Source organism: Microtus ochrogaster, unplaced genomic scaffold, assembly GCF_000317375.1.
Source record: "Microtus ochrogaster isolate Prairie Vole_2 unplaced genomic scaffold, MicOch1.0 UNK29, whole genome shotgun sequence".
NCBI classification, from domain to species: Eukaryota; Metazoa; Chordata; class Mammalia; order Rodentia; family Cricetidae; genus Microtus; species Microtus ochrogaster.
In genome coordinates, this window is record NW_004949127.1 from 3,161,404 (window position 1) to 3,188,458 (window position 27,055).

At 44.3% G+C, this 27,055-nt stretch overlaps 1 protein-coding gene across 1 annotated transcript in view; it reads left to right on the forward strand.

The window, feature by feature from the left end:
• Nucleotides 1-20,458, forward strand: part of Nipal2 (NIPA like domain containing 2) — a 90,632-nt gene extending 70,174 nt beyond the window's left edge. Inside the window, exons 6-11 of the mRNA XM_013354117.2 lie at nt 1,755-1,851; nt 9,642-9,777; nt 11,596-11,684; nt 14,953-15,016; nt 16,036-16,130; nt 17,872-20,458. Coding sequence (XP_013209571.1) covers nt 1,755-1,851; nt 9,642-9,777; nt 11,596-11,684; nt 14,953-15,016; nt 16,036-16,130; nt 17,872-17,984 — 594 coding nt within the window. The 3' untranslated portion in view covers nt 17,985-20,458. The remainder of the gene's footprint in view (nt 1-1,754; nt 1,852-9,641; nt 9,778-11,595; nt 11,685-14,952; nt 15,017-16,035; nt 16,131-17,871) is intronic.
• The last annotated feature ends 6,597 nt before the right edge of the window (nt 20,459-27,055 follow it).

Here is a 27,055-nt window from a genome sequence, read left to right on the forward strand (position 1 = left end):
TAGGGAGGACAGAGGAGCTCTAGGGAGGACAGAGGAGCTCTAGGGAGGACATAGGAGCTCTAGGAGGACAGAGGAGCTCTAGGGAGGACATAAGAGCTGTAGGGAGGACATAAGAACTGTAGGGAAGACAGAGAAAAAGCTCTTGGACAGCTTTTGTAGAGCATCATAGTTAATGACCTTGCAAATATTTCCTACACAGAAAAGTGGTAATAATTGGCCTCATTTACCAGGGGAAAGTTGAAGGGATAATTCAATCTTTCATATTTTATAGAAAGCTTCTTAATTGAGAGAGATCTAGCCAGTGGCAGGATCCGGAGCCCAAACAGGAAGTACAGTATTTAGAGAAGGCTCTATATGTAAAACTCAGCTCTGGAAATAGTGAGGAACTTAACTCAGTGATTTCTTCAGTTTATTGGATATTAGGTCCGTTTGGCAGGCAAGCTGTTTGAAATAGATTTGTGAATTTCATAAATACTCATTGAGTGACCAACTGTTCACTGGACACAGAGAGAGTGACAAACAGAACAGAAAGAATTCCCGCTTTCATTGAACTGACTTGGTCTGTCTGTAGTTGGGAAGACAGAGAAGCAACAGCCAGAAATACAGTCGCTGTTGATAAAGAGGCCACAGTGACCTGATGCTGGGCTGTGCAGGATGACAGGGTGGGCTCTTATACATCAAGTCATCAGGGAAACCTCAGAGGCGGTGACATCTCAGCTGAGAGCTGAATGACCAGAAGGAGCCATTGCGTGAAGATGGGGGAGAGACGTCTGAGAGCAGCGCAGACCTAGAGCAGTGGCTCTCAGCCTTCCTAATGCCGTGACCCCTGTGAAAGGGCAGTGCAACCCCCAGGGCTTGAGAACCACTGCGCTAGAGTGAGGGAGGGAGGCCAGGGAAGGAGGAAGAGAGAGAACAGGGAAGAACAAGAGAACACGGGCCACCATGACTGGCACAGACTGGACCAGCTATCAGGTCTGTAGCAGAAGCTAAACTCTGTTACCCGGGAGAAAATTTGGTGTTTAATATACAAGGGATGGAAAGCCATAAGAAATTCCAGCCAAAGAATGACTGGATCTAATTTCCATGTTCATTCCCAGTATCAATCTGCATGAATCCCATGCACAGCTGTTTCTTTTATTTTGTTTTTCTGAGTCTGGTTTACTTATTTCTCTTAATGTAATATGATTTCTACCCATTATCCTGCTTGCCCATTATAGCTAAATAAGATGGTTTAATATACCACATTTCATTTATTAATCCACAGCTTTAAATAATTCTGGACTGCCAAATGGTAGGAGTGTTGAAAGGCAAGCGTAGAGTCAGGCAAAGTGGAAGATGGCCGCAGCCTTGCAAGAAGACTGGCAGAGGGTAAAGGGGGTGAAGCTGGGGGGCCCTGCAGTGGTGCACGGCTGCAGAAAGACCTGGCAAGACGTGGGGAATCAAGACGTAAGCAGTTGCCCAATGTAGCACAGCGTGGCTGCTCTGCGCACACAGGAACAAGGAAGAGACCAGAATGGCAGTGGGGCTGGAGCTGGAGAGCTGGGCTTGGCATGGCTGGTAGGTGGGCAGCATTCGAGCTCTTTGGGAGGCTGGACTGAGGGTGTTGGTGCCACCCTGCATTTACAGTCAGCCCTGGGAACCACAGCCACCCCAGCCGGCAAGAGAACCATGGCAAATCGAAGCAGATGTTTGGGGCATCTTGTGGGCTATATAGAGTAACTTACACTCTTTTTTAAAATCTGTTTCATTTTTAGATTTTAGAAATCCTAGTTTTCTGCATCCTTCTGTACTTTCATAAGAGAAAAGGATTGAAGCACCTTGTGATCCTGCTCACCCTGGTGGCACTCCTCGGTAAGGACCTGCTTCGTGGTGTGAGTCTCGCCCTGGTGACTCTCCTTGCTAGATAAAGCCCTGATTTGTGGTCTGAGTCTCTGTGCTGTGCCAAGTCAGGCCATCAAAGGAAAATACCCGGACACGCTATTCCCTTTCTCACTGTTTCTGTTTTTCAACCTCTGACCCTCAAAAAGAAAATCCGAATTATACTTTGCATTTCATATCTCAATTTATACATATTTCATTCTTTTTAAAATATACTTAAGTTTTTCATCTGTTGGTAATGTTTTCCTCCCTGAAAAGCTGAAGATTTTTAAGAGGATCATTGAAAATATTAAAAGGAAGAAACCAGCCGGGCGGTGGTGGCGCACGCCTTTAATCCCAGCACTCGGGAGGCAGAGGCAGGCGGATCTCTGTGAGTTCCAGCCAGCCTGGTCTATAAGAGCTAGTTCCAGGACAGGCTCCAAAGCCACAGAGAAACCCTGTCTAGGAAAAAAGGAAAAAGGAAGAAACCAAGGGACTCAATTTGGCACAGAACTTGCTTAACAAGTCTGTCCTGTTTATATTTTTAACTATAGTTAATATGAAACATAAGCATGAATAGCATGATTTTCTTAAATACTATATTTCTTTCATTCTTCATTTACTTCTTGTCCCAGTGGCTCCTGGAAAAGTTTGGAACCTGATACTTAGATAACAACTATATTTTCTGTACTTTTTTCTCCCTTTCATCTCCTATCTCTCCTGATCTTTCTCATATACTTATATGCCAACACAAAGATCGCTCACAGCCCGTTTTGAGTAATTTCCTCTTAATACTTTATTTAAAACTCTCCCTTCTTTGTCATAAGATGGACCAAACTTGATGGGCTGTACTGGCCTCACTGGGGCAGGTGTGACTCACTCCACTAATGAGATGCTAGGCCCTCACCTCTCTACCATGCTGGGGCAGGTGTACCTCACCCCACTAACGAGATGCTGGGCCCTCATCTCTCCACCTTATCAGTTAATCCTCTTCTCTGCATCAGAGGATTTGTGTTTATAACACTTTTAGAAACAAATATACCCTACACAAAACACCATCTGCAGGTGTTTTAGAGATCAAGGAAACAGAGGGAACTTTGAATTATTTTCAGAAGTAAATAAGAAAAGAGAAAACGTACACCTTATAGAAAAAGAATGAAAATAAAAGAGACGTTGAAATAGAAGCATAACAGAATTAAGGTCAGGTTGTGAACATAAATGTAGATGAAACCAGTTTTTCAAAAGGAAGATTTTCAAATTGGACTTCAGAGAAACTCTCAGAGTAATTTTCAAAATGGTTCTGAATTGGATTCAGTCCGTGCGCCTGGGAACAGCTCTGTGCGGATTACTGAAATAGCCACAGAATACCTGCTATCTTCTAGAATGAGTCCTTCCCAAGACCCTCCTTCTCAGGTCTCTACACCTGCCATGATTAGCACTCAGCACTAGAGCAAGAACCTCCTTCGGGACCAGCTCTCTGTCTGATCAGCCTTGCGAGATGTGAAATGAGTGTATAAACATACATGCCTTGTCTAGAACTGTGTAACATATGCCTGAAGTAGAAGAAAGCAGGTGTCGTGTTTTGCTAAGTTAAAAATCAGGCAGAGGACATTAAATGTGACGAGCAGAAGCGTTCTGATAAGAGTCTAGTCTAGCTGGGCGCGGGGACGCCACCTTTCATCCTAGCACTTGGGAAGCTAGAGGATTTGAAGCAAGCTTGGTGTGTATCATAAGTTCAAAACCAGCTGAGACTCCATAGTGAGACCCTGTGTAGAAGGAAGAGGAGGAAGAGGGGTGGGGAGGAGGAAGAAGAGTCTAGTCCAGAGGTGCATCATGTTGAATGTGCAATGGAAAAAATCTCAGAAAGGCACACTTATAGAATGGTAAGAGGCGTAGGAGACTTCTCTCTGCTCATGGAACATAAAGGGACAGACAAATGCTTTGAAGTAGAAGATTTGAATATTTAGTGTTGAACTGGACCATCTACTACTGGACGCTCTCTCCTGAAAACAGAGTGGCCCTCGTTTCGTGTGCTATGCTATTTACAAATGCAGGCTTTATAATGGCCTACCAAAAGGTCCTTGATACATTCCGGAAAGCTGAAGCAGGACAAATCACATTCACAGTGAAATAAAAACAGAAAATAATCACAAAACTAGATACTTATAAAATCCTGGAAGCATTAACAGTGCTCCAACTGCAATCCCACGAACTGCGAACACAGGTTTAATTGCAGCACGTAGATTCAAGATCATGGTGAAAATACTTAATATTAAAACCTACAATTGATTAATACCGTGGTCATAGGAAATTATTGCTAGTCACTAGTGACTTTTACAAGAAAAAGGAGTTATAAAAGCCATGGGGAAATTTGAAAAACGTGTTGTGTTGTATGAAATGGAAACACAGCACACAGTGTGCTTTCCTGCACGTGTCAGAAGCACACATGAATGGCTGCAGAGATGGCTCAGTGGTTAGGAACATCGGCTGCTCTTCCGGAGGACCTGGGCTTGAGTCCCAGCACCCACATGGTGGCTCACAACCATCTGTAACTCCATTTTCAGGGGATGGGATGCTGTCTTTTGGCTTTTGCAGGCATCAGACATGCAAGTGGGACACAGACATGCATGCAGACAAAATACCCATACTCATAGAATTAAAATTAAAATAAACAAGAAAGCACACACAAGGCAAATTGGAGGCAGGTGAGAGGGAGTGGATTGTGTGGGCAGTTTTGCTGATCTAATATATTGATCGTGTGGCAGATCAAAACGTCTGCAATCCTAGTACTTTAGATATGCATGCAGGAGAATCAGGAGTTCAAGGCCAGATTCAGCTACATACTTGAGCTTGAGGTCAAATATGAGCTACACAAGATACTATCTCAAAAAAATATTTAAGGAAAAAAGGAGGAAAGGAAAGGAGAGAGGGAGGGGAAAAGAAGAGAAGGAAAACAAAGGGGCTTCCAATGAGTAGCTGTCTTGCCTATATCTTATGACATCATTTCTTTACACACACACACACACACACACTTTTAATGTTTTTTCCTTTCAGTGAAAATAGATTTTTTAACACAATATATCCTAACTGCAGTTTCCCCTCCCTCTATGCCTCCCAATTCCTCCCCACCTCCCTTTCCATCTGAATCATCTCCCTTTCTGTCTCTTATTAGAAAACAAACATGATTCTAAGAGATAATAATACAATAAGATATAATAAAGTAAAATATAATAAGCAAATACAAAACTAACACATCAGAATTGGACAAAACAAGCAGAAGGGAAAGGAGCCCGGTGAAGGCACAAGAAAGCGAGACTCAGTCATTCTGGAATCCCATAGGACACTAAACTGGAAAGCTTATATGCAGAGGACCTGGTGCCGACCTTGTGTAGACCCTGTGGGCGCTGCCTCAGTCTCTGTGAGTTCTAACGTGCTGTGTGTGTTCATGTCGATTGTCCCCCCATCCCCTCTGACTCTCACTCTCTTCCTGCCTCCTCTTATACAGGGTTCTCTGAGCCCTGAGGGGAGGGATTTGGTGGAGACATCCATTTAGGGCTTAGTGTTCCTAGGTCTCTTTCTCTTGGCATAATGTCTGGCTCTGGGTCTCTGTATTTGTTCCGTCTGCTGCAGGAGGAAGCTTCTCTGATGTTGGCTGAGCAGAATGTCATTAGGAGTCATTTTGTTGCTACTTTTATTTTAGACCAGTAGCATTTGGTTTTACCCTTGTGACCCCAAACTATCTCTCCTCAGGCTCAGTCACCCAAGCAGTGTTGGGTACGGATTCCATCTTGTGGAGCGGGCCTCAAGTCAAATCAGATAGCAGCTGGTTACTCACACTGTTGTTGATTGGTTGGTTACCATCACCCTACCTTACCTTGCCGGCAGGACTATCATACTAGATCAGAGGGTCTGTGGCTGGCTTGGTGTTTACGTTTCTTTTGGTAATGTGCAGAGTCCCTGTGCCAACGAAGCTAGCATGTAGGGGTGACAACTCTGTACAGGCTCCAACTCAGCTTCTCCATGTTCAACGCGTTGTGTAGGTGTTGTCTTCAGCAATGTCACTTGTGGAGAGAAACCTGTAGCCTTGGTAACAGCCTGGGTTCTTCAGGGATTCCTATGGGACCCCTTTGGCCAACAACTCAACTAGGTGTAACCCAATCCCAAGACTGGAAGCTTCATGTGATGACAAGAGATGGGCAGTTGGGGCTCTGTCTCCCCCATTATTTGATGATTTCATTTAGGTCATCTTTACATGTATTTATTTTAGGAAGCTTCTACTGTACTCGGTTTCCATCCTACCCCTCAAATGCCCCTAATTTTAGGTACTTTAATAATTATAAATTGACATTGTATAGCCGTATAAATTTATGGGGTAAAGGAGCATTATGGTTTATGAACACTATTGTAACGATCACACCCATAGTTAATATATCCATCACCACAAACATTGACCATTTGTGTATGTGTGTGTTGACAGCATTTAAATTGTATTTTCCTAGAAATTTTTGAATGCAAATGAAATCTCAGGATATATCTAGTGAGTTTTTTGTTGTTTTGGCATGGTTTAGGTTTTGAGTTCTGTTGTGCAACGTGTGAGTTTTGTTAATGACAATCTGTGACCTCCTTCCTTAAAAAAAAAAAATCTGAAGCCTCTGTGCACTGTCCTCCCAAGGGTCAGAATGCTGGAGGATCCAGAAAGATCACCCTATTTTTAGCACACTCCAGTTGTCAAAGCACAGCTGAAATACTGAAGGCTTCGATTAGGAGACGGTAATGTAACATCTAGTCACCCAGGAATCCTTAGAAAGGGATAAAGAACTAAGTGTTAAACAAAGAGAGACAGACATCAAATCAGGGATGCGCAGGGAGCTGGAGAATGTGTTGTAGCAATGACAGGAGTATGTGTTTACGGTTGACAATTAAGAAAATAGAGAGAAGCAGAAAGGCAACAATGAAACGTGTATCATGAAGACTGACACCATGTGACAGCGTGACTCCGTCCTCCGAGGCTGTCTGTGAGACTCGCGTCAGAATCCTCACACAACCGCTGTCAACGGTGATTTCCTCCAGGTGGTTTCCCACAGAAATAGGCAGAGTGATGGACAGATCTGTGTTCAGGAAAACTCACTGCAGCCTCATTTTAATGAAAGAGAAATAAAGGATGTAGTCTAAAATATCCAAAAATAGGAAGTTGTCAAAATAAATTATGCACCTCATACAAAGGCATTCTTGACAGCCGATAAAAGTCTTTAGAATACTTCATGGCATGGAAAATACTTAGTGGTGGTGGGAAATCGCTCCTACGTAGAGAACTGTCTGAGTCTCAGGCTGTGAGCCATTCCTCCTGGGAGAAAGGAAGATAATGGTGTGCCCAAATGTTAGAAATGTCTTGAGGACGAGTCCTGAGATGATGGGTGAAGGCTAGAGAGATATTTTAGCAGTTAAGAGCATGGCTGCCCTTCCAGAGGACCCAGGTTCAGTTCTCAGCACCCACAGGGCAGCTCACACCTGTCTGTAACTCCTGTTCCGGGGATTCTGACACCCTCACACAGACAAATATCCAGGCAAAACACCAATGAACATTAAAATAAAAAAGTAAATTATAAAAGATGACAATTGATTTGGTTTTTTTTTTAATTTTTTTTTTTTTTTTTTTTTTTTTTTTGGTTTTTCGAGACAGGGTTTCTCTGTGGCTTTGGAGCCTGTCCTGGAACTAGCTCTGTAGACCAGGCTGGTCTCAAACTCACAGAGATCCGCCTGCCTCTGCCTCCCGTTTTAAGACAGACTTTCTCTGTGTATCCTTGGCTGTCCTGGAACTCACTCTGTAGACAAGGCTGGCTTCAAACTCACAGAGATCTGCCTACCTCTGCCTCCAGAGTGCTGAGATCGAAGGTGTGGCATTTGATTTTTATTTTTCTTTAAAAGCTTTTCCACATTTTTCTAATTTTTAAATGAGCATGGATGCTTTTATAGATATTTTAATCAAGTTAATATCATACTCCCAGTATTACAGATCACAACTGATGGTGTCGTCATGATGTTTCCATCCTCTTTTATAGATATTTTAATCAAGTTAATATCATACTCCCAGTATTACAGATACAACTGATGGTATCGTCATGACGTTTCCATCCTTTTCCCTTGCACGCCTAGGTCTCTAATGTACGTTACACTGATACCCTGTCACAATTTTTAATTTCAACCTATTCCTGCCCTTGCCCTCCCAAAATAGCGAAAACATGTAATTTTTAGTGCTTGGTACCAACCTAGAAATAACATAAAAAATTACAAAGGTAACAGTTATTCATACTTCCAAAATATAATCAATTCTGAGTGGAGATGGAGTTGCATCCAGGGTATAAGACCTCCTGGCTCGGATTGGGGATTCATTTTAGAATCTGTCTCCTAATCTCTGATAATTATGACTTTTAATTGAATGAAAATGCTTAGCTTGGAAGTATTCCCTAGTACTCTTCAAATTATAGCGAGTCTTCAGATTTTGGAAGATGAAATTATGGAGGGTCGTTACCTACTTTAAACATATGCTTTATATGTTTTATATGATCTTTTTAAAAGCTAAAAAGGAAAACATTCTCATACATTGTGACCATGTAGATCAATAGTAATACAGCATTGCTTCTCTTTCATATGCCTTTGGCTTGTAATTACTTGATGTCATGTAAAAAATTATTTGTGAATTTTCTTTTTTAACGTGTGATGTATCTGTGCATGCGTGCCTTGCTCCTCTGGATGTGTGTGACAGCCTGAAAGTGACTTTGAAAAAAAAATCTTTCTCAGTTGCTTTTCCACCTTTTTAAGACAGAATCTCACTGAACTTGAAGCCTGCGGTTTCAGCCAGGCTGGCTGGCCAGAAAGCTCCCAGGCTCCACTGTCTCTGCGTCTACCCCATCCCCGGCAGTGTGGTTACAGATGCACACAGCCACAATACTGACATTTGTTCTGGAGAGTCCAGCTCAGGTCCTGTATTTACACTTTACCCACTGAGCCATCTCCTCACCCCCTGCTGGAGAATTTTCTGTGGGTTTCAGCTAAAGTATGAATTGTTCAAAGGATCTGGGACAGATAAAAGGCTCTGGATTCTATAGAAACGTGAGAAGAAAATACACACTGTGTTGGCAATCCATTTTGTAGCCTGTTTTCCTTAATTGGTCTCTGGAACCTATGAGAAGTCTGTCCCCACCCCCACCCCCACCCCCACCCCCGGAGTCTCCTCCTCGGTGCAGAGAATCAGAAGATGCTCCTTATGTAAACGTCACATTTATGGGTTAGTCTGAGAAATGAGTACTTGGTTCTGGTCCTGGTTCTCCTTATTGTTCTTGTCAGAACGTTCAGGGCCTCCACTAACAAACCCTCAGGAAACTCAGGCTGCTCAGTGAGTGGCTTTTGCTTCTTCTCGCCTCTTCAGCTTTGATCTCTCCACACAGTTTGACATTTTTCCTTGACGCTGCACTGGCACCCTGACCTGCTGCTTCCCTTAACGGCTTTCACCTTTCACATCCGTTAGTGCTTCCTGTCATCTCCATGGCTGTCTCCCATCGGGGCTGGAAAGTGAGCACCTTACTGCAGAAGTAGACGGCCCCGTCCCATGGCAGACACAGCAGTGTGCACCGCAGAGTCCTGCATGTGTCCACCCCCCCACACACCCGTCCAAACATCATCCTGAAACCATCGTTGGCACGTTCGCCACTCCAACAAGTACACGTAAGACGTATACCTGTACATGTGTCTCAGATACGTGTTTTATTTGTGTTTTTGTCTTCCAGCCTCATTGACTGTGATTTCAGTGAAAGCCGTCTCGGGCATGATCACTCTTTCTGTGACGGGGAAAATGCAGCTGACTTACGCCATCTTCTATATCATGCTTGTCATCATGATAGCCTCTTGTGTTTTCCAAGTCAAGTAAGTCAGCGCCTACAAACTCAACAACCTCTCCGCGTTCCTGCGCTTCTCCGTGCACTGGCTTAGCTGATAATTAAAATGAAATACGGCGGTCTCCCAAGAGACAGGACCTCCAGCTTATCCACAGCCAGCCTCCGGCCTGGCATGCCTCTTCTTCCACCAGTGATTACTTTGTACTGAGCTGCCTCCGCGGCTTGCACATTCTAAAGTGAGGGCCGCGATCCAGCTGAGTGCGCCTGATGCTTCCCTGATGCTCTTCTGCTTGTAATTAATACCGACCGTACACAGGTTGTCATTAGCAATAAATCAAAGGGGCAGGTCCACATCCAGTGTTTCATTCTAAATATAGGAAATACATGAACCCTTCACCTCCGTCTCTTAGCTCACGCTCGTTAATTGCCCAGAGATGGACAAAACCAGACGTTTGGCCCGGAGGAAAACCCTTTCCCCAGAACTTTGCATCTTTGGCCAGAATTTCCTCCATCCCCATGGGATTTAGGAATGATTGTTTCGTGTTTCTCTTGGGTCCCGGTACTGGTGACATGGAACAGTTTTAATTCCTGTCCCCCGATCTTCCATCTGCTTTAATCACCCTCCCCACTTTTCATGTTGTGATTATACCTCTGCCTTCCGGGCTCTTTTGAGTTAGCCGGAGAGTTCACCCCAAAACACTGTGCAGAAGCATCTCCCAGTGCCCAGAAGGAAACCAGATCTCAAACTGCTGATGGGAGGAGGGGCTTGTTCTGCAGATGGCAGCAGTCTGTCCTGTGGGTTGTAAGTAGGTCCTGGGCCTGTGTCAGGAGAGAGACAGGAGAAGTCCACTTCCTAAGACTGGGTGTGTTTATTATGTTAATATTGCTATCTCTCCACTTCTTTCTTCTGAGGTAAATGGTACTGCTACAGAGCCTGTGGGGACTTAGTGATCAGTGTCATTCCTTGATACCTCCCCTCGGGAATTTAGAGGCAAACACAGCTGAGGGAGGGCTGCCTCCAGTCCACCTTATTTCACTCTCTCACAGTGTAAAAATGTAGTCTTCCACCTTGATGCCTGTTAAAATTACCCGAGGAGGTTTGTTTGTACGAGTATATTCACATATGTGCACACACACACACACACACACACACACACACACACACACACTAGCTTTACCCACAAACCCCTTTTTTTCCAATTATTCTTGACATCTGTTGTCCCTTGCTGGAGAATGAGCAAATCACTCTCCCGACCTAACAGCCGTGCTTCCCGGAACCTCCCAGGTGATGCCCTTGCAAGGCATGGCTTCATGGCCACCTGAGCAGCACGGCCAGTGTGGGAACTTGCGTTCCTGGTGGCGGTGGCTGGAGCAGAAGCTCAGCTCCCACATGTGTTCTGCAGCTGGAGCACCAAACGTTGCTTTTGAAACATTAAACATTCCTTTGCTTCTCCGTCTGCTTTCTTGGCACGTGGCATGTCAGTGGATAGCTATATGTTCCCCACATATGATATTTAGCAGATTCTAAGGTCTATCCTAATGAATCAACCCCAGTGTGATACTGGTCCAGCAGCTTGAATCACTTCCAACTCAAACTTCTGTGGCCTCGGAATATGATTAATTGCTTTTCATTGTTACTGTTGTTGGTTTAAACAGACCATAAAACCTGACATCTGATCTCATACATCAGATGCATCTAAGCTACGGCCGCTGATTGGAAGTGCCCTTCCTCTGCACTTCCTTTCCCTTTGTAGTTGAGCTACAGAACATACATTTCTTGAAGTTATTGTTAGCGTATTGCTGAGCGCTGCTGGACTGGAGTTTCGGTGATTGCCATCTTCTACAGGTTCCTGAACCAAGCCACAAAACTCTACACAACAACCACAGTGGTCCCAGTCAACCACGTTTTCTTCACAACCAGCGCCATCATTGCAGGTGAGTCCTGGTTTCCCACGGCAGGTGAAACCACCCCACCACAAGCACAAGACTCTCTCAGACTCCAAGGAGAAATGAGGCAGCCTTGGGAGCCCATGTCCCCGGCCTCCAGCCAGTATCTAATTTCCTCCGTGGTCCTCTCCTCTCTGAGAATGCTCCCCAGTGCACTCTGCTTCCTGAGGCAGCTCAGTCCTGTTTTGATGACTCTCATTAACTCGAGAGTTCTAATAACTAGAAAATGTTTCCCTACACTGGAGCTCAAATTAGTTTCCTTATGAATTCAAGACTCTTGCCTTTGCTGTACTTTCTCAGTTTTCCGCTTGCAGCGCCTGTGAATCAAAGTGACGGAAAAAATACTCTCGAGTTTTCCCTGCAGGCCAAACACCCCCAGTTCCTTGAGCTCATCATCCTTGCGTCCTCGTCACCTTAATGAGAGAATGGGGCTCCTGACCTAATTCACCGTTGCACGGAAGGGCTGACAAACTTCCACATTTGCTATTTGCTCTCTTACAGCTCTGTATCTTAATGGATACTTTTATATTGCATAAATAATAATGCTAAAAAGTACAAAGTTAAAACTTTGGTCCAAACCGAAATACAATAGATTCCAGTAAATCACCTATAAACGCATAATGATGGGCCCTGGCTCAGAATCAGTAAGCTCAAGCTCATTGATGTATTTGCCGTTTCCTCGTCAGGTTGCTATATGGTCCACAGTGGACTTGCTTTGTAGCATAGGCTGGCCTCTAACTCATGGTCCTTCCGCCTCTGCATCCTGAGTGCTGGCATCACAGGTATGTGCCGCCAGGCCCAGCCCGGTTGGTAGGTTCTTGAAGTTATTCATACAGCCTTCTGTTTCCCAAGGAAATCGAACCTCGAAGAAATATAACAGAAAAGATTATATCCCAAGGTATCCATCGTTTTTAGTGTCTAGTGCTTTCTGCTGAAAGTGAGAAATGATTGAGTGTTGGTATACCCTAGAATTATCAGAAAATTAAAATAAAGCAAAAAAAAAGTGTAGGCATGACATACACCCTAGTAATCAATATACAGAAGATGTAAAAAAACAGTGTAGTTCCCTGAGCAAAGGTTTTCCAGTCAATAGAGCTGGATTTAATGTGCAGGACATTGGGCAATTGATGGATAAGGAGTGTTGGAACTTTCTGGAAATGATAACAGTTCATCTGATGTTGCGTACGGAATGACAGTAAAGCTTTTCAGTGGCCACTCCCCCAAACCCCAAACAACAGAGGGATGGCGGAAAGGTAAAACGACATTAGAATATTAACTCCTGTACCGTTGGCGAGTGGAAGTATGAAATTGTATGGCCATTATGGAAAACAGGATGCAGTTAATCAAATTTTTAAAATTATTCCATAATCCAGCAATTCTACTCTTGTGTATGCCCCCCAAAAATGAACACAAATTTGTGGCATTTACCGTAGTAGCCAAAAGATGAAAACAATCCCAGTAGCCATTGACAGACGAGTGGACAGAAATGTATGATGAGTGCCTACAATAGAATACTGTCTCCCTTACACAGGAAGGAGTCCTGCCACCTGCTCCGATGCCGACGAAACACAAGGACGTGATTAAGAGAACCAAGTCAATGTCAGAAAGCAAATAAAGTAGTGAGCTCACGTACTTGAGTCTGATTCACAGAAATGGGAAGGACACGGTAGTTACCAGAGAAGGGCAGAGGAAATGTTTGACCAGAATACGGTTTCAGGTTTTCAGAAGGAAGCTGTTGTCAGACTTGCGTGTGCAGCAATGTCAATACATTTAACACCACCGAACTTTATACATAAAAGCTGTTAAGATGGTAAATGTTACAATTTTAATATAGTTTTAAAATTAAAAAAAAATAAGTCTTTGCTCTCTAAAACAGAAATCCCATTTCTGATGACATGAAAATCTCAAGACACTGGGGAGGGTGTGCACCAACAAGCTCATCCCCACTGTACTAAAGAGTGGGCATGCAGGTACCGCTTACCCGCCCTTGGGGAAACGATTGAAGAGCGGTACGACACAGAACAGGAAGTGCTCATCCATGTGGAAATATTATGCAGGAGTGGGTGTGGCTTGTTCTTTAGGTGAAGAGGAGAAACCGAGACTGAACAAGCTTCTCCTAAGGGCAGGGTTAGCTCTGCTCACCGTGGTGTCTCCAGCACCTACAGTGGTACCTTCCAAAAGACACTAAATATTCTCTGCCCAACCAGCAAAACTAACACCCCCACATAGCTACTTTCAGATGATCCATGAGTGAAAGATTTCCTATTCAATAAAAGCTCTACAAAGTCTTTGGGGCCTTAAATGAAGAAATCATTGAGACTTGCTGGGAGAGGAGAGAAGTTCATTAAAGCAGACGATACACGCTTTTTCTCCCCATGGCCTACAGGGGGAACCAGAGGAAGGATATGGTAGGGAGTTCCATAGAGAAAAATGGAGCTAGGGCAACACCCAGTTGCCAGAGATCCCTCTAGTGCTCATGGGCATCTGGCCAGATTTACAGAACGTAAGACGAAGCCAAAGGGGTCCGTGGTTGCAGCCTGATGCCAGTGGCCTCAGGATCCACCCGGGTTCTCAGGGTAGGTTCACTGACTCCTGATGAAAAACATAGGGTGGAAAATATAAGATATTTCTCTTTACAGTGCTGGGAAAACATCTCAGTACAGGGCTTTCCACACATGCGTGAGTTCAAGCCCCAGAGCAAACCCACATTAAGGGGAAGAGAAGGGGGGGGGAAGGGAGGAAGGAAATGAAAGGAAGAAAAGAAAAGGAAAGAAGAAAAGGAAGGAAGGAAGGAAGGAAGGAAGGAAGGAAGGAAGGAAGGAAGGAAGGAAGGAAGGCAAAAAACAAGGGCGGAAGGAAGGACAGAAGGAAGGACAGACAGACAAAGTTGTATCTGTGACCCGAGAGTCTAAACTAACTAGCCAGCCAAGCCACACTGATAAGCTCCAGGTCGGTGAGAGACCCTGCCTCTAAAAACATAGTGTCTGTATGTTTCATGAGAAATGACACAGGTTGTGCTCTGGCTTTTGGCATGTGCACATATATGAGTAAGCATGCATATATAGGCAAAAATGAAATTTCTGCTTAAAATATAAGACTATCACACAGAGTCTTTGAAATTAAAATACTGAATGTGCATTTTAAGGGAAACCACATATAGAAAATATATATTTATACATTTTTTAAAAAAAAAAATTATGTGCTGCTATCATGAATGCCCCTACCCTGAAATTAACTCTGTCCTCTTCTTATACAGGCATCGTATTTTACAAGGAATTCCTTGGTGCTGCTTTTCTTACTGTATTTATATATCTTTTTGGGTGAGTAAAAGTCTCAGAGGTCAGGCATGTGAAGTTCTGCTAATTTTGTATAGGATTTTTGGCATCGTACCTGAAGTATAGAAAATTGGAACATACTATGAGAAACGTATTTTTCAACTTAACACTCTATGCGGGGCTTTGTGTCCCCCTTTGAGAGTCCTGAAACCCTGGGGATTTTCTGTTCCAACCAAAATCATGATAAATTCATGGGTGTCTGCGGTTACTCCATTGCCTTTTCGTTCTCGTCAGGCCCACCTCTCCCTCAGAGCCCTTAGGTTGGATCACCCAAGCAAATGGCCAAGGCTGGTAGATTCTAGCCCGAGATTTAGCAGCTTCCAGTTGGTAGCTCCCGTTTCTATCATAAAGCACCCAGTTGGGCCCCTTCTAGAGACTCGGTGGATGTTACTGCTAACATCGCTGGCAGACAGAGCCAAGCCTCGATGATGTGTTGCCAATAATAGCTGCTTCCATCGGCTCCAAGCACTCCCCATTAATGCTCGGCTGCCTCTTGATCTGCTATTCAGCAAGGCCATTGTTATGCAAACTTGAGCCTAGTCTATTTTCAACATAGGAAACCATCTATCTTGAAAATTCAATTTCATAAGACATTTGGGCGCGGCCAAACTTCTGGGGTCTGGAAACTATGACTACTCTTATGGCCAAGGACAATGAGATTTCTTAGAAAATTAAAGAATAACTTGTTTTTCACTCGTGTTGCATGCCAGTAATGGGTCTGGGCATGCATGGATAGAAAAATGAGACCTAGTGTCTACCCAAAGGGTTTAGAGCCGGAATTAGCCTCCAGATGGTGAAAACCTGGGGCAGAGATTTATTGGCACCTGCCCAAGTCTTGGTTCTGGGTATAACTATTACTGGCTGTGAGAATCATGACAAGCTCAAGGCAGTTTACCAGAAGAAATGGGATATACAACACCGATGGAATTTATGTCATCATGCGCACGTTAGGGCACAGCTATTCAATACCATGGGCTGTTTCCGTCTTCCTGTGTTCTCTACAGGTGCTTTCTGTCATTCCTTGGCGTATTTTTGGTGACAAGAAATAGAGAAAACGAACATCTACAACAGTCTTTTATTGATTTGGGGAATATTCCTGGTAAGCAAAAAAAGATATGTATGTATTTTCTCTATAATAGAGTATCCTTTGGCCTGAGATGATTCAGTGGATAAAAATGCTCACCATCAAGCTGATGACACATGCGTCACATGGTTGAAGTTGATAAGCAACTCTTACCAGTGTTCTAACCTGCACGCAAGCATACATACGCAAGCTATTAAATGCCGTCTTTTTAAAATACAGAAAGTTTACCCTTGTAAGTTAATCACTGTTGGCACTATTTTGGATGTTAGCATAAACACATAATTTTTACCTCAAGAAGAGCATTGAGTGGCGAAGCCCGGGGAGGCATAAGGTTAATAGTTATAGAACAGCTCTGCACAGAACCACGTGATTGTTGAGGAACTGACCAGGCTTCCTTGACATGGGTTACTTGGAGGTTCTCATTGGGATTCCCTTAAAGTGTCAAAGGACATGGATCTGTGGGTGCCGCACACCACGCCCCTGTGTCTGTGCTCTGTGCGCTGGCACCCAGTTCGTGAGCTTCAGGCAAGGGGCTGGAGGTTAAAATACAGACACACAGAGACAGAGAGACAGCGACACGGGTCATCCTTGAATTCCCCAAGAATGCCCCCTTTATTGTGTTCAGGGGCAGATTATATAAAGATAGCCACGCCCCAGCCAAACCCACCAGAAACCACTCTCCTGCCATCAGGAACTCCTGAAGGTCTCGTGCTCAGAGCAGCTGTAGGCACTCAGATTAGGGGATTACAAGAAATTCAGGATCTGGGGTCTCACTGCTCCCAACACGTGGGGAATGGAAGATCCCTGACACCTACAGACCCATCCAAAGATTGATGGTCCTGATGCCAAAGGACATCATTCCTGAGGAAGACTGAGGTAACTCGTTCCCTGTGATGCCAAGAGTGGCCACCCCAGTCACAGGACGTGAGCACTCTCCCTCCTCACCATTCATGCAGACAACCCGCCTCGTGTGCATACAGTGCAACCATTCTCACCACCCTCCTGCCCTAGCCCACCCACCCACGCCTAGCTTTGCTAAGGATTTGGGGTGACCTACAGGATCCCACGCAATGGTAGAGATAGTTCTCTCCACCATTCTGTCTATCAGGCCTATAAAGCAAAGAAAAGAGAAAAAAAGAAAAGAAAAAAAATCACTAAAGTTTCTATAAGATTGAGAAACGAAGACCAAGGAAGCGAGTTTGGTATCCTCTTTGCCGTGTAAACCCCTAATCAAGAATACTCAGTGTTAGAATTGACATTTATAGCAGCAATGCTCATTACAGCGCATTTAAAACTGATTATTTTTTTGTAAGAAATAAGAAATCTGGAAAATAAAGGGGTGTTTGTTTGTTTGTTAACTGTTTTCCACGTCACAAAGCTTCACGTGTAGGATCTGCAATGACAAACTCCTGGTGCGTGGTGTTTTCCTAGGTCGCTGTATAGACAAGGGAGAAAGGCTGCAGAGAGAGAGGTTTGGAGAGGAGTGACCGGGTTATGCGGCTGTCCTGATTGTTCCAACCTGTTTCTATGCCCAGTGCAGATGTCACAAGGACAAGTGTGTGACCACATGACAAGGGCTATGAGATTTTTGTGGGCCTCTCTTTCCTGGACGTTTTATCTTTTTCATTGAGAGAGTAACCACATAGTGTGTTTTTTAAAGATATAATAAAATGTGACCAGAGCTGTAGAAAAATTATTAGGACATTTTTATCTTTTAAGAGCTCAAAAGATCTTTTTATGATTATTATCTCCACAGGGAAACAAATGTTGGACAAAATACAGCCAGATTCAAATGGCACATCCTATGGAACCTTGCCTGATGGAAGCGACCCAACACAGAGCCAGAGTGGAGAGAAGAAAGAAGCCTAAAGCGCCGAGAGGGATGGCTGTTGGCCTGTTACTCGATACCACCTTTTTAAAACATTGCACATGTTCGGTTTGTGTCAGCAGCTATTTCACGCTGACGTGTGCGCATTCGGTTCAGGCCTCCCCCCCACTGTGGACAATCAGGGCCCTCCTAATCTCTAACAGTCTAATGCTTTTGTGGAATGAAACTCAAAGTGCTCCCCACGCCCTGCATCTCTCCCTAGCGAGCATCTAACCAACTGTGTCTTCACGCGAGCCTGGATGCTTGAGCAGATACCACACGGAAATGCGCACTCGAGATCTGGCCATCGAAGGCGTAGGTCGCTCCTCCATGTGGCTCACGGGATCAGCTTGCTGACTTCAAGACACCCTCTGCTGCCACAACCTGTCTTTCAGGAAGGGTTTGATGTGGTCCTCTCGGGCTTCTTCTGTGGACATTTCCCTGTCAGGATGGCGAATCGCCTTTGTGGAAAACCAACTCTGTTGAAATCCTCCTTTGAAAATGAAGGGCCTTGTTTAGAAAAATACTCTACAAGCGGTATTCTGTTATGAGATATACTAAAAACTCCAAGGCCTGGCTTCTGACTTTTTTTTTTTAGCTTTGAAAAAAACTGTATGCTAGGCAGTGATGGCTGGGGAGACACAGGCAGGTGCATCTCTGAGTTCAAGGCCAGCCTGGTCTACAGAGCTAGTTCCAGAACAGCCAGGGCTACACAGAGAAAAACAAAAACAAACAGACAAACAAAGAGGGGGGGGACACATTTAAAACCTAAAACTGTAGTCACACCTCTGGCATATGTACTAAAATTACAACAGTACATATTTTACCATGGTTTTTGTGTTAAATGTGACACACAAATTTGTAAAGTGTTAAAGATTTTGCCACAATGTTTATTTTTTTCAATAAAATTCTAGAATGGTAGCATTTTCTCCAGCCTTATGATCCTATTATATTTACATTGAAACTGAAGAAAAAACTTTATGATATGCCTTAAATTGTTACAGGTCTTATACTTTATCTGGTGGATTTCTATGCTTTAACTTCCAATACAATTCTCGAAATGGCATTTAGATTCTTGGAATATCCCCCCAAGTCCTCTGAAGCTTTGCCAGTTCTTCTAGAAAAGGAAAATCATAATCAGAGGACTGGGTTTCTGCTCCTCAAATCTGGCCATGGAATGTAGCCTATAGAGGACCCGTGGCTTGTATGAATCCCTTGCTGCCACTCAGCACGTTCTACTAACATACATTTGCCCGCAGAATCTGTAGTAACTTTTATTATTTATGCTGTCCCTAGTATTTAAACAATAAGAAAAGAGTACACATTTATTGTAACCAAATAATAAGGCCCATCCTTCATGACACTTGAATTGTCCACCCAGTGTCGCTGAAGACTTATGTTTGTGCGTGGCACTAAACTTAGACATAATGAGATGCTAATCCTAACTGTTTCTAGTCTTTTAATGTTTTCTTTATTGTAACCTGAACTCTGACCAAACTGGAATAACCCAAAGCCTATCCCTGGCTGCAAATCCTTACTAACAGTTCCTGCCACTGTGAAAAGTGTCCCATTAATCTGGATGCAACAGTCATAAAATTAACGACGTATTTTACTGAATGGGTATAGCTTGTTGACTCTGGGCAGCTCAGCTAAGTTATGTATCTGGTGCCTTATATAATGGATTTCTAGTAAATCTTGACATTGGTTTCAAAGACTGGGAAGCAGCTAAACCAAAGAGTTTTCCTTGAACTAGGACCACATTTCATAGGTACAACACCCAATTTTGAATGCTATAGAGTTTTGCAGACACAAACTTTAACAACAATGTGTTGGTACTCTCCAGCGTTTGCATTTAAGGTTTTGAGAGATGAAATTCATCTGTGAGATAGAGAAATGCTTTTGAAATCATGGTTAGATATATTATATTCAGATCTGATTTTACTAATTGTGGTGGGCCAAACCAAGGTGGAGAGAAGTCTTAATTGACTGGCTCAGAGGGTGTTTCTCTTTCTCTCTTCATGCTCAGTGCCTGATGACAACCACGGCCAACCCACCCCCTTTTCTGAAATTGTAGGCTGGGAACCCTTGGCCAACATTTGGCTCATCTGACTATTTGTCTAGACCAAGGACTGGTTTTTTCAGCAAAGACTTAAAAAGTAAATATTCGGGGATTTGTGTTGTCCATATGGTATCTGTCCCTCACTACTCAGCTACTCCCTCAAAGCACAAATGTAGCCATAGACAATACATAAACAAATGGGAATTGATGTACATCAGTAGTTAGTAACAAAAAAACAATTAGTAGCCAATCCATGTTGCCAGACTCCTTTACCTTTGCTATGCTACTTTTTTTTTCTTGTTTCTTGAGCTCTGGAGAGCTAAAAAGAAAAACCCTGACACTTCATGGTTTGTGACAAATCAGATGCTTGGTGTTTACATTAGGATCATTTTTGCTTGTGTAAGAAATAAATGGATTTGTTATGAGTTTATTCTCAGAGTCCAACTTTGTCTCTTTGGAAAGCCGTGGTTCTTTTATGGGCACAACTAAATATGCTGAAAGAATTCCCCAGTCCTACATACCACTCCGATAATCGTTTTAGGAATTAGCTCTCGGGCAGTCAACTAGTGCAGAGGCCTCTGCCATCTGACCACTTAGTTTAAATGCTTGCTTACCCTATGCTATAACGCCCTCATTACCAAAAAGTCCTTGAAAAACTTACATAACAAAAGATTTTCAAGCAGGCTCAATGTATTCTTCAGACACACCACACACACACCACACATGCACACATACATGTACACACACATATACACACACCACACACACACCACAAACACACACACCACACATACACGCACACACACACATATACACACACCACACACCACAAACACACATACACCATACACACATGCACACACACACACATCACACACACGCATGCACACACACCACATACACATACACACATGCACGCACACACACATCACACACACGCATGCACAAACACACATGCACACACACCACATACACATACACACATGCACACACACCACATACACATACACACACATGCACACACACCACATACACATACACACATGCATGCACACACATCACACACACACGCACGCACACATGCATACACATACCACATACACATACACACACATGCACACACACCACATACACACACGCACGCACATATCACACACACATGCACACACGCATGCATGCACACACGCATGCATGCACATGCGCACGCACACATACTCATGCATACACACACATACACACACACTCACACACACCACACAACGCACACACACACACACACACACACGCCGTCACCACCTACACATGTCCCACATGCAGCCCTGCAGTTTCTGTTCTGTAATGGAGAAAGAAGAGGAAGATTTCGTAGGTGTGTGCAGTCCAGTGCTATTGAAGAACAATGTGACAATCTCTGAGTTTGGCTAAAAGAAAGCAGGTGTGATGGTGACCCCGATGACTGAGGACATCTGCATGCTCTCCTTTTTCTGGGCACACAGCACATCCAGGAATCATGACTGCACGTCCTCGGCCACTTTGAAGCCCGCCCCTGGGATGCCAATTTAGTGGAGATATGAGGGATATAAGCACAGTTAGTAAAAATGAACCTTCCCAGCTCGCATCCAGACTGCTTTGTGCACACTCTGTGGCTTGTTATTAAGACAGTCCTTGAACAAGCAAGCAGCTGTAAGCCTGGTACACATGTCTGGCTCCTGTCCATCCCTCCTTCCCTCGGCCCAGCCTTTTTTCTGTCAAGTTTTGTCTTTTTAGGATGTCGGATATCTGGGATCATACAATACACAGCCTTTTGAGCCTGGTTTCTTTTGTTTTTAATACACATATCTTGCCTCTGTGTCTTTCAGGACTTAACAGCCTCTTAGCAAGATTGCTAGATAAACACCATACATTCTGCACTGGTAAGAACTCGAAACTGAACCTAAAATGACCGCATGACGAATTTTGAGGCTGCTTCTAATCGTTAAACTCATCAACAGCCTGGCTCTTATTATGACCATCTAGAAGCAAAAATTTTAAAAATAAAAAAAGATCGACGCATACACGGTTTCAAATAGTAGACTAGGGCTATTGAACACAGTGCTTTAAAATAGTGCTTTAGCGATGTGGTACATCCAAGGAAGAGCCTTCCCACCCAGAAATTCTTGTGTCTGTCCCCTTTCTTACCAGCCTGAGGGCACCACCCAACCCGCTGGCCTGTGCCAGAACAAATCCGTTACAGGAGCTGTGGCCCAACTAGGAAACCCTCTTCCAATGTGGGTTCTTGTTGAGACTTATTGGGTACCACGCACTGCATAAAAGAAGAATATCAAACCCATAACAAGGTTTTTCAAGGCACACCCAACTGAGAAAGCCATTGCTAGGAAGTTCACAGAGTCCTGGGCAAGATGCAAGATAGTCTCCACGTTCCGGGAAAGAACTCCTTCCGAGGGCTGCAGCAAGTGCCCAATGGAGACAGAGCTGGCCCATCTGGTCAGAGCAGCTAGGCTGGATCTGAGCCGCTGCTATGCAGACGTGACCAGTCTTCCCGGCACTCAGGCATCCAGAACCGCTCCTCTCACGGTTCTAATTTTAAAACAAACCTTGGACATTTTGTGAGGTTTGGCTCTCCTCCCTCTCCATCCAGGGCACGTCACCTAAGCCTCTGAACACCATGCACTACGAGGAAATGAATCAGCTTGACAGGGCTTGGTCTAGAGACTCAAAGCTCGGGATAGTTGCCTGATTATAGACTGTTCACCCAAATACCAAACAACTCGAACTGCCAAATACTCATGAAGTCACTAGATCAAAATTGGTTGCCCACTGTTTTTAATGTGAGTTTGGTTTGGTGGTATTTTTGGAGCACTTTCGATTTTGCTTTTTGAATATTGAGCAGAAGGTGCAGAGAATTCCCATATAATTCTAGTTCCCAACTCTGCATAGTGTTTATCAGTGTTCCCGTTTATCAGTGTTCACCCTCATAGGGGCATATTTGGTACCATCAGAGGGCTTACACCAGTGAATCTTTATTGTGCCTCCTTCCTCCTCTCCATTAGGGCACCTGTTGTGGCGCTTTTGTGTGTCCGTGTGGTGTGTGCGCGTGTGTGCGTGCTTGCTTGCGTGTGTGTGTGTGTGTGTGTGAACTTGCTACAAGCTAGCATTATCTGTAAGGTGGGAACCACAGCTGAGAAATGCCTTCCCACAAGCCTGTGGGGCATTTTCTTTTTTTTTTTTTTTTAATATTTATTTATTATTATACAATGTTCTGTCTGTGTGTATGTCTGAAGGCCAGAAGAGGGCACCAGATCTCTTTGCAGATGGTTGTGAGCCACCATGTGGTTGCTGGGAATTGAACTCAGGACCTTTGGAAGAGCAGGCAATGCTCTTAACCACTGAGCCATCTCTCCAGCCCCCATGTGGGGCATTTTCTTGATTAGCGATCAATGTGGAAAGGCCCAGCCCAATGTAGATGATGCCGCCTGGGCTGGTGATCCTGAACACTGTAAGAAGCAGGCTGACGCCCCATTTAGAATGGGGGAGGAGTGGATGAGAGTGGTAGATGGTGGGAGGGGAAGCAAGGGGTAGGAGGAGAGGAAGGAGGGGAAACTGTGATTGTATGTAAAATAGACGAAAAAATTCATTAAAAAGAAGCCAGTAAACAGCCTCCCTCCATGGCCTCTGCTTCAGTTTCTGCTCTGATGTCCTTCAATAATGGACTATGATATGGAATTACAACAAAATGAACCCTTTCCTCCCCAAGTTGTTTATAGTCATGATGTTCCATTAATCCAACAGAAACCATAACTGAGACAGTATTCTTGGAGGTGTGTATTCTGTGTCTCGATTAAAGGTTTAGAGACGCTCACCCACCGTTACAGTATCTACCAAGGATGCTCTAAAATCTCTGGGCTCCCCCAACCCTTTCCTTCCCACTTAACCCCTGGTCTTTTTACTGTCATGGAAGTTTCGTTATTTTTGGAACCCCGTACATTTTTTCTCATATGTAGTCCTTTGAGCCTGGTTACTTTCATTTTTAGTATTCATTTGTCTTTCCTCCTTGTCTTCTCATAGCTCGGTAATCTATTTCCGCTTAGTACCGAGTAAGGTGCCACTGTCTGGATATATCTCAGTTTATCCATTCATCTGCCAAAGGGCATCTTGGTTGCTTCCAAATCTTGACAGCTTACGGTCCTTAGGAACATAAAAATGAATGAGACATGAGGACCAGCATCTTGGGAGCTTACCATCTGGTTGTGGAAATAACAGGTATTATTTACTGAGTCCATAGTGTGCCAGGCAGGTGATGTGGGATTCCCCTCAGTATGCTGTGAATATGTTTTATTACCATTGGTTAATAAAGAAGCTGCTTTGACCTATAGCAGGGAAGAATATAGCCAGGATGAAAGAGATAGAGAGAGAGTAGGTGGAGTCAAAGAGATACCATGTAACTGCCATAGCAGACAGATGCCAGAACCTTACTGGTAGGCCACAGCCTTGTGGTGATACATTGATTAATAGAAATAGCTTATTTTTAGATGTAAGAGTTAGTTAATAATAGACCTGAGCTAATAGGCCAAAGAGTTTTGTGATTAATATGGTTTCTGCGTGATTATTTGGGTCCGGGCACCTGGAAAACAAAAAACAAGCAGGAACTATGCTTCATCTTCTATTTGAGCTGCTCATTTAGTCCTTACAATTTATTCAATATGAATATCTTATTTATAGTTTCCACATCAGGAAACCGGAGCACACAACAACACGGGGAATAGGGTCAGGTCAGTTGAGAGTGACACCTAGAGCATAAAATTTAAGGAAGTCATGAAAACCTCCCTTTTAGGGTCGTGAGAAGGCCACTCCTGTACTCACGGAACACCAGGTTAGTCCTAAGTCTAGTCTTGTGCATTACCCTACTATCCTCACCCTGCGTGGGATTGGTGACTTGACTGGTATTATTGAATCCATGACATGGAACTCTTTGCAAAATTAATTAATTTATTTTTTATTTTATGTGCATTGGTGTTTTGCCATGGGTGTTGGGTGCCCTGGAACTGGAGTTTCAGACAGTTGTGAGCTGCCATGTGGGTGCTGGGAATTGAACCCAGGTCCTCTGGAAGAGCAGTCAGTGCTCTTAACTGCTAAGCCATCTCTCCAGCCCTAACTCTTATCCTGTTCTTACCACTATTGCCACAAAACCAATGCTGCACAGTGGCATGTCAGGAATGTCTTCCTTGGGCCACTTGAACAAACAACCTGGGAGCTATAACTAGATAAAGGTCACTGTAGGTTAGGCGGTCTTCAGAGGGATGGGATGGTGTAGGTTAGTGGTACCAAATGGTTGCTCTCTCTCTACAGCCCTAAAAGCCGTGGATGGAAGTTCTTATTTGGGAAAAGGTCCTTGCAAAAGTTAAGGTGCTGCTTTTTCTTCTTCTTCTTCTTCTTCTTCTTCTTCTTCTTCTTCTTCTTCTTCTTCTTCTTCTTCTTCTTCTTTTCTCTCTCTCTCTCTCTCTCTCTCTCTCTCTCTCTCTCTCTCTCATAATGTATGTGTTTGCATGTACACACATGCACATGGAAGCCCACGTTCAGTGTCAGGAGTCTTCCTAGCTCACTAATGTATTGAGGCAGAGGCTCTCAGTCGAGCCCAGAACTCATCGATGGGGCTGGTCTGTGAGGATTCTCCATCTCTGCCTTCTGAGTACCAGAACTGAGGGTGAGCCGCCATAACAACCCAATCAACATTGACGTGGGATCTGGGAATCATCAGAGCCTGGAAGAAATCAAGGATGACTATCCCTTTTAAGGCCTTCATAGGGAGAGAGCACTGCCCCGCTGACGGTCAAACCACCAAGCACAAGGCAATTGTTACAATGACCTAGAAAGTTAATACACAGATCAGCGTGGCCTTGGAAGCACCAGGACATAGGAGAAAGTCCCAGAGACTGAGTAACAGCTCAAAGCAAGCTCCATATATCCCAACACACAGGGAGGGCAGCTCCAAAGGCCTAACGCAGCTGGAGCCGGTGCACACTACACTTGAGAAGAAAATGGTGGCATTTGCTTCATATCTAAGAATGCAATGTGAACGTGAATACTGTATTAGGACTTTCCTGGCTGAGACACAGCCCAGACAGTGAAATGCTTGTCCCACAACCTGGAGGACCCAGGTTCAGGCAATAAGCTCCGGGCTCAGCACGATATCCTGCATTCCCCGGTTGAAAAGGACGCCTGATGTTCACTTCTGGCCTCCATAGCAGCCACAGAGATGAACATTCACACACAGAGAAACAATAATAATAAAAAGGACTGCATTGGTCACTTTCCTGGCTGGTGTCGTCAAGTCCGTGGCAGAAACAACCTAAGAGGAAAAGTTGGCTTGGCTCACAGTTTCACACGTTTTGGTCCGTCACAGTGGGGAAGGCATGGTGGTGGGGGCAGCTTCCCCCCTGGTGGTGGAAATGCAACCATACTGTTCACATGACTGTCGAGAAGGAAGCAGAGGGTGGGTCATAACCAGGAGCAAGGGGACCCTTCAAAGGTCTGTCCCTAGTGGCCTACTTCTGCCAGCTAAGCCCCACTTCTTAAAGATTCTACAACCTTCAAAATAGTGGCACAAGCTGGGGACTGGATATTCAAAGTGTGGGTCTACGGGGGACATTTCAGACTCAAACCACAAGGACATCGTCAGTCTCTTCAGAAAGTCACAAAACCAAGTGAGACTCCCCTGCATCTTTACCTCTTCTCTGCTTGTGTAAGACGGCACAGTGGGTCCTCGGGAGATGAGGACTTGATTCCAAGTGTGTGTTTGCAGCCCATCTTTCCTCATTGGAAATGAGCAAGCGCTGCTGCCCTACAGGCTGGACAGTAACTTCTGAGATGGCCTTGAGACACAACACCCAGGAGGATGCGCAGGGCCAACCAGAGCCTTACTCTGCGGCACATGAGGACAATCACCACCTGAGGAGTCCATGGTAACAGCATAAGGAGGAAGGGTCAGCAGCAAGGCTGTTAGTAAGCTGAAGTTAGGGA